The sequence below is a fragment of the Caloenas nicobarica genome, chromosome 28 (genome assembly GCF_036013445.1).
Source record: "Caloenas nicobarica isolate bCalNic1 chromosome 28, bCalNic1.hap1, whole genome shotgun sequence".
Lineage (NCBI taxonomy): Eukaryota > Metazoa > Chordata > Aves > Columbiformes > Columbidae > Caloenas > Caloenas nicobarica.
In genome coordinates, this window is record NC_088272.1 from 1324259 (window position 1) to 1332876 (window position 8618).

An 8618-nucleotide genomic window follows, 5' to 3' on the forward strand; every position below is an offset into this window, starting at 1 on the left:
TTCCCCAGATCCAACCTCAACCTCCCCTGGTGCAACTTGAGGCCGTTTTCTCTCGTCCTGGCACTTGTTCCGGGGGAGCAGAGCCAGAACCCCCCTGGCTCCAAGCTCCTTTCAGGCAGTTCAGAGACCAGGTCTCCCCTCAGCTCCTGTTCTCCAGGCTGAACCCCCCAGCTCCCTAAGCCGCTCCCACCCCACTTGTGCTCCAGCCCCTTCCCCAGCTCCATTTCTCTCTCCAGAAGCCTCTGCCATCTTCCCACGTTGCTCCCCGCCCCACGGGCCGTGTCCGGCCACGTCCCAGCTCCCACCCCAACGCGCCGCCCCGGGCAGGAGCAGCCAACTTCTTACCCGCTCGTCTGGCAGCAGCTCGGTCCTGCTGCCTCCCCTGCCGGCTCTTGGTCGGCCTTGATCCCCGAGGATCCTCTGGAGGCCCCTTGGCGTCTTTTCTGGGACGCCTTTCTCCTCGCCATGGCTGGCAAAGGTGGGCTCCCCAGTCGGCGCAGCCCTTGGCCCGTCCAGGCACCAACCGCTCCAGCAGCCCCAGAGCACCCACAGCACCAGCTGCCTGCCCAGGGCAACAGCCACCCGGCAGCTGGGGGCTCCTTCCCCAGGCGGGAAGGCCACGCTGGCCAACTCTGACCTCACAGCGGCGGCTCTGACGTCACACTGGGGCTCCCCAGGGCTGAGCAGGGCGGGGACACGCTGGGGCGACACGGCTGCCGCCTGCCCGGGCACAAACGCACCCTCGGCTAGAGGAGCCAGATGGAAAACGGGGACGTTCACGGCGGGAGGAACGCGGTTTCCAACAGCCCGCAGGGAAGGAGACGGGACGAGCGCAGGTTCTGAGCTGCAGACGGGCAAACTTGGGCCTCGTCCTGTGGCTTCGAGTGGGGGAGCTGGCGGAGGCATCGACCCCCAGCCAAACCAGCAGCAGTTTGGTGCAGGCTCCAGAAGAGGGAAAGGCCGGAGCTGCAGCCGGGCCCAGAACTCCCGCGGGGAAACCCCCGAGGATGCAGAACAACACACTGAACTGCTACGAGAAGTGGGTGCATGGAGCCTCGTGCAGACCTTTCCCACTGGCTGCCACTGGGCTACAAAACAGCCACTTTATTCCATCAATACGACAGCCTGGGGAGCTGCTGGGAGCTCTCTGCTGAGCAAGCTGCCCGTACAGCGATGGTTTTACTGCTCACGGGTCAGTCGATGAGCCCAATTTAAGTTTTACATCAATCCCTTAGCTTAATTAAATGCATCCTAGATAGAACGAATCACCCAGAATGATAAGGTTGTGTGATTTTTAATATCCTCTTGGCTTCGTGGCACTCAGTGAGCTGAATTTGCTGAAATGTGAAGCTGTAAAATTCCGCTCGTGTTCACCAGAACGGCTCCAGACTGCACTGACCACCTGTGAGATCAGGTCTGGTTCGCACTTTGCTGGGAAGAACGGAATCGACTGGGGAGAAAATAACGACTTCAGGGCTGAAAGGGAGACATGACAGGGCCTGTTCCGCACTTCTCTGGGAAGAAAAGGATTTATTCAGATTGAACAGAACCTTCGAGGTGATGGACTAGAAACAATATTGGCAGTTTAACAAAACAAAGGCCGATACGAGATCAGTGAAAGATCCCACAAGCAGCAAGAAGAGCCCAGGCTTAAATATCGCTGTTGGACAGACTCATGGTGTGAATGGGCTGGGAAGATCTAAAAATCGCCGGTTTGTGTGCTTTAGCAACAGCCAGAACAAGCAGAGCTGTCGGGAGGGCCGCTCCAGAAACGGGAAACTCCCAGGGAAGCTCCGCAGGGCAGAGGAAGCGTCTGAGAGTTGGACGCAAGGATGGAAAGAAAGACGAATCCAGAGATAGGGCTGGTTATAGGGAAGCCAGAGCTCTCATCTAGTTGAGACTCGCGTGGAAGGACGAGCTGTCGCGGCTTCAGGAGCAGCTCCGGAAATGAAGAGAAGCTGCAGCAGCACCAGGCCTTTGTGTCCCTCTGGCCGCCGTTTGGAGCCCTGAGGTGATTCTGGTGCCCCTGGGGCAAAATGGGGCAGTTTCTGGCAGTTGTGGGGTGATGTGTGACAACATGTGACCGGGGAGGGGACGTGGAGCTCAGCATCTAGGGCTGCCCCTCCCCCCGTCCCCTTTTATAATGTTGATTGATTGAAATGAAAGCGACTTTAGGAAAAAGAAAAAGCCCCAATTTGGGGGCAAGAGGGGAGGGAACCCCCCGCTGTGGGGCCAGGACCAACCTGGGGGTCACTGGCCCCAACTGAAGGGTGCAGGGGTCCAGGTGTGATCACCCCAGCCCCCAGTTTTCAGGTGAAACCAGATGTTTCCAGAGTTCCTTTCCACACACAACTTTATTGCCATGACCCAACACCCTTCCCAGGCACGTGGGTCCCCTGATATGTGGGACCCGGACTCCTGGGTCCCTCCAATATGTGGGTCCTGGACCCCTGAGTCCCCCCAGATGTGGGTCCGGGACTTCTGGGTCCCTCCAATGTGTTGGTCCGGGCAGGGAGGGGATTGTCCCGCTCTGCTCTGCGCTGGGGCGGCCTCACCTGGAGCATTCACTGTGTGCAGGGCTGGGGACACAGGAGAAAAGGAGGTAAAGCTGCTGGAGAGTGTCCAGAAGAGGCTACGAAGTTGGGGAAGGGTTTGGAGGGGAAGCTGTATCAGGAGCGGCTGAAGTCCCTGGGTTTGTTCAGCTGGAGCAGAGGAGACTGAGGGCAGAGCTCATGGGGCTGCAGCTCCAGCAGGGGAGCAGGAGGGGCAGGGCTGAGCTCTTCTCTCTGGGACAGTGACAGAACCCAGGGAATGGCAGGAAGATGTGCCAGGGAGGGTCAGCTGGACACGAGGAAAAGGTTCTTCACCCAGAGGTGCTGGACACTGAACAGGCTCCCCAGGGAGGTGTCCCGGCCCCAACCTGACAGTGTTCAAGAAGAGACTGGACACTGTCCTCAGACACACGGGGTGACCTGTGGGGTGTCCTGTGCAGGGACAGGAGTTGGGCTCCATGATCCTGTGGGTCCTTCCAAATCAGGACATTCTATGATTTTATGATTCTGATCTTGGTCTTCACCACCATTGGTCGGTACGGCTGTCAGTCTCCTCCCCTGAGCTGATCCTGCAGCTGATTGGCTGCCTGGGCCATGAGTCTGCCTGGTTTGGGGCCCACCCTCCCCTGAGGTGATGCTCTCTCTGATTGGCTGCCTGGAGGGTCGGTCCCCCCAATAGTGCCCGCCCTTCCCCCCCCACCCCGAGGCGCTTCTTTCCTCTGATTGGCTGAATGGGATTTCCCCTGGCTCCTCCCATCAAATGATTGGTCAGGCTGCTTGTCAATCATCCATGTGCAGCACTCCCATTGGCCGTGATTGGTGCAGCCAGCATGGCCTGACCCTGAATGCTGCCCAGTTTGTTCAACTCTTGCCACCTTTCCTGCAGGCCTCAAAGCCTGATTGGCTGGTTACCTATCAATCACATGACTTGCCCCGCCTTCTCAAGTGTGATTGGCTGTCCTGGGTCCACTGGCTTCGCATAGACTTCCGGTTGGTTGTTGCCAGGCAACGAGCTCCACGTAAAACTGAAACTGTGGGCACTGAACAAAGGCCGAGGGTGATAAAAGACACGTTGGGACCCCGAACATGAGGATCTGGGCCCCGAGAAGGAGGCTCTGGGCACTCAAAAGGACGGGCAGGTGCTACAGATGGCGCTTTGGGCCCTGAACACGAGGGGACCCTCTTGGTTCCCACCCGAGCTGGGTTTGGTGCCCGTGACCCCACGGAACAGACACCTGTGCTGTCCGGAGTGGCCACGGAACAGACGGAGCCCAAAGCCACGGACTCCATGAGCTCAACGGGGAGCTGTGACATTTATGGACGTTTCACAGGGCGGCCCATGGGCTGAGGGCAACTGTGTGTGTGTGACAGCAAAGGGTGGGCAGGGGAGCGGTGGTTGGTGAGGACGTATTGGATCGTGTGGGACCTGAGCCTGACGCCCGTGGGGTGGAACAAGGGCTGGAGAAAGGACCGTCGTGTTGAAGCCCAGCCGGTAACTGAGCCCCACGCAGCCGCTCGCTCACTCCCCACGGCGGGATGGGGGAGAGGATCGGCAGGGTAAAAGTGAGAAAATTCATGCATTGAGATAGAAACACTTTAATAACTGGAATTTTTAAAATATATGAAAATGTAAAAAAATTCAAAATAAAATATGCAATAACAAGAATTATACCTAAAATAATGAAAAAGAAAATATGAAAGAGAAAGGATCATAGAATGTCCAGAATTGGAAGGTGCCCACAGGATCATCGAGTCCAATTCCTGTCCATGCACAGGACAACCCCACAACCCCGGGTTGCCCCAAGGGGCCAAACTACTGAAGTAGGCTAGGGAGAGGGGTTGGAGGTGATGGAGGTTGAGCACGGCAATGAGAGCTTTGCGGATGAGGTGTTCAATTTAGGGATTAGGGATTAGAGCTTGCTGTTCAGGGTTAGGATTTAGGCATCTGGTAATCTGCCTAGGTGCGTGGTTAGTGTTAAGGGTACGGGCTAGCTTTGTGAGTTAGGGGTTTTTTTAGGTTTGTGGTGAGGGCTAAGGTTAAGGCTGGTATCTTAGGGCCAGGGATACAGGGTAGGGATTAAAGTGAGTAAAAGGGTAAGACTAAGAATAAGGGGTTATGGGCTTGGGATTTGGCTTAGAGGTAAATTTTGAGGTTTGGGTTTAAAGTAGTGCATTACTGTCAGGGTGAGGACTAGCATTTAGGGGTAAGGTTAGAGTTTAAGATTACTGCTTAGGACACAGGTAGGGACCTAACATGAATGTTTTCACAGTCAATGTCACGGCGGCATCATTGTTACCCGAAACCCTCCAAATCTCTCATCTCTGTTGGCCAAGCCATTCTTTCCTCCCCCACATCTCCAGTCTCTCTTGTCCCAGTTCCCCTTGACCTTCCCAAATCTGTCATCACCTTGGGAGCAGCTTTCTGATGGCCTTCATGACCTCTGAGTATTTGCCTTCCCGCTGCTGGTCAGTCAGTTCCTGTGACAGAAGTGACCTCGCAGCAGCATCCAACGGGACACAATGGGCTGCTGTGCTGCGGAGGTCCCTGCTCAGCCCACCCAGCAGCCCTGCACCACCCCTAAGGTCCCCAACCTCCGCTCACGCCTACCAGCTCGTGCTCCAGAACAGCTCCCATAGGTCCGGGGAGACTTTTCCCAGTCCCACATGGTGCTTCAGCTGCCCCAGGGTATGTTGGAGGCAGTGGTGGCCACCTCTGTGCAAACAACTGAATCAATTCCTGAACGTAGATTTTAGGAAATAGTTGAGCCCTCTGCAGAAAAGACTTCCGTGTAATAGCTGAAAAAGTCTTCCTTTCCACAACTGCTAGTATTTTTAAAATAATTTCTGTGAAAGTCTTCATAGTCAGTTTGTTTGTTTGTTTTGAGACTACCATGGGCAAGTGTCAGCAAGCTAATTAAACACTGTATCTCTATGTGAATGTTTTTATGCAGCCATTTCCCAAAATACATCGCCTACCAATGGTTTGAGTTGAGAAACACTGTTCAGAGGATCTTCTCAATTTGTATTGGCACATTTTGTATCTCTACTTCTTTCCCTCTGTCTCTTTTACTTCCTTGCCTATTCTTTGAAGAGCTCTCTGAGGAAAAGATTAATTGAATTACGGAATACCATAGATTGGGAGAGACTCCTGTGCAAGGATCTTTGCAAGAGTGTCTTCAACTGGATCAAGTGAGGCTCCCTGTACAACAGTTTTGCTGAGTTCTTAAAATTCAGCCAGCCTGTTGTCCTGCATATCCTCTCTGGCATGTGCAAGCAAGTTAAGTAATTACTGTTACTCAATTTTATTCAGTTTTGCAGCAGAAACTGCTGCAGGGATCTCTGAAACAGTCAGGTTCTTCACCCAGGATGTTAAAAACCACCTGTATGCACAGGAAACAGGCCCAGGCACAGCAGGATCTGCCCGTCTCCAGCACTGTCTGGAATCCCACCTGGAGAAATCCCACACAAGTCAGGCCAACATTTAATTTGAAGGTGACTAATTTTTGCTTATTTTGGAGGTGGTTGATATTGAAGGAGGTTGACTGAACTGAATCACTTGGTTTCAAGTTGATCCATTGTCTCAGACCAGTTTCTGCTGCTGTCTCTGTGGACGATGAGATGGGAAAGTCCTTGGACCACCCAGGTGACTAATGACTGAAGAGCTCTGCTTGCACACCCGCACAACTTTGTTTCACCACCTCAAACCCATCATCTCCTCCTCTCCCTCTTCTCCCCTTGCATTTTGAATTATTCTGGTTTTGGAGCCGTCTGCTCTACTCCTTTCTATGTCTGAAAACAAATGGAAAGATGAAGGGATAAACACCAGTCTTTATTGTATATGTGGGATTTTTTTGTCCTTCTTTCTCCTACATGTGTAGTTTGATTTAAAAAACAAAATAAGTTTAGGAATGGGAGATTTGAGACTTGAATAGTGAGTTTCACCTGCTTCACAACAGGTGCCTGTGAGAATTTGTTTTCCCAAGGCTCCCTGTGTAATCAATGGAGAGAGGAGAAAACTCTCAAGGCTGGGTCCTCCCAACCTATAGCTGGCACACAAAAGAAAAGTTGCAAATCTCTTCCAGTCACTATTCTCCTGGTCTGCACTTAGGTCAGGACATTTGATAGTAATAGCGATGAGCAACTGTTTGGAAGTAACTGCATTTCGGTGCAGATGGATGTCAGATGAGACCGGGTGGAACCATAACTAAAGAAGATGAGTTATATTTGGTCCCTATTCTGCCCTCCCCTTTCCTGAAGAAACAGAGAGCACAAAGCTGTGGAAGAAAGCACGGGATTACGAAAGAGATGCTTGATATGCTTATTCTGAAATCAATAGATACTCAAGGATTCCTAGACCAAAAAGGCAAGTACTGAAAAATAGAAAGAAAAGCTTTCAGCATACATTAGATTTGATTTGATTTGATTTGATTTGACTTGACTTGATGTAATACTTCGGCATTTGCACAATAAAAGAGATGACTTAGGCACATAGGTGTGACAGATGTTTGGAAAAGACCTGTGTGCATTTGGAATTTGCCAGGAATGGGATAAAATAGCTAACAGACTTCAAAATTCTCTGTTTTGAAGGAAAAATTCTTTCTGAGTGTTTGAAAAATATAGAAAGAAGACAACAAATTCTCAGAACTCCAAATGAAATTTGATGCAGAAATACCAGGGTATGAGAAGTGGTTGAAGTCCTCTATCTGTGTACTATAGGAAGACTGCAAGAAAGGAAAGAAGCAGAGAGTTTTGGAGAGCCCTTCACCCAGACTGTGGAATTATCACACTTGTTTTTTGCCATGTTCCTTTCTCGGCATGATGAACCGAAATTCAACATGGGACCAGAAAATGAAACTGCAGTTACTGAGTTCATCCTAGAGGGTTTCTCAGGGCTTGATCAAAGACTACAGCTCTTACTCTCTCTAGTGTTTCTGCTCATATACCTGACAACAGTGGTGGGGAACGCCACCATCATTTTCCTCGTGTATGCGGATCACCGCCTTCAAACCCCCATGTACTTTTTCATTGGCAATCTGGCCTTCCTGGAAATCTGGTTTACATCCTCCACAAGCATCAAGTTGGTTGTGATCCTGGCTTCTGGGAGGAGAACAATCTCACTAAGCAGCTGCTTTGCCCAATCCTATTTCTATTTTGCCCTGGGCTGTACAGAGTTTGTTCTACTTGTTGTCATGTCCTTTGACCGCTATGTTGCCATCTGCCAACCTTTGCATTATGCTGCCATCATGAAGCCTCAGCTCTGCATCCACCTGGTTGTTGCTACTTGGGTCACAGGCTTCACACTCTTGAGTTACCGCCTGGTCATCCTCTCCCAGCTGACTTTCTGTGGCTCAAATGAGATCCACCACTTTTTCTGTGACAACTCCCCCTTATTCAAACTGTCCTGCTCTGACACCAGCCTGCTTTGGAAAATAGACTCTGTTTTCATATCATTTGTCATTCTGGGTTCCTTATGTTTAACTCTGACATTTTACCTGTGCATCCTTTTCTGTATTCTACATCTTCCAGCAGCCTCTGGGAGGAAAAAAGCTTTTTCTACATGTTCTTCCCATCTCACCACCTTGGCAATTGCATATGGGAGCTGTATTGTTCTCTATGCATGTCCTTCAGAATATATTTCCTTGGAGACGAACAGCTTTGTAGCGTTGCTGAACACCATCCTGTACCCATTCTTAAATCCATTCATCTACAGTCTTAGAAACAAGGCTGTGATACTGGCCCTGAATGAAGCCGTTGCCCGTACAAGAACACAGCTTTTCCCCTAATCATGAGGCATTTCTGGACAGCAATTCCCGTGATCTGCTATCATATGTTAAATAATACCAATGCATAGGTATGTAACCTCCAGACAGAGATACCTCAGGAGATTGATAGAATCACAGAACCCTTTCAGTTGGAAGAGACCCTCAGGATCATCGAATCCAACCATAACCCAATTCTAGCACTAAACCATGTCCCTAATGTGATAGATAAACTCACTCGACACAGACAGAGTCCATGCTCAAGAGAGGTTTATTGTAGTAGACTTAAGCAAAGCAGCGCTGGGTG

The 8618-nt window shown here is 51.0% G+C and overlaps 1 protein-coding gene across 1 annotated transcript; it reads left to right on the forward strand.

The window, feature by feature from the left end:
• Positions 1 to 7351: 7351 nt before the first annotated feature.
• Positions 7352 to 8335, forward strand: LOC135999489 (olfactory receptor 6E1-like). Its single transcript, XM_065653059.1, has one exon. It carries the CDS (start codon positions 7352 to 7354, stop codon positions 8333 to 8335), a length of 984 nt encoding a protein of 327 aa, XP_065509131.1.
• The last annotated feature ends 283 nt before the right edge of the window (positions 8336 to 8618 follow it).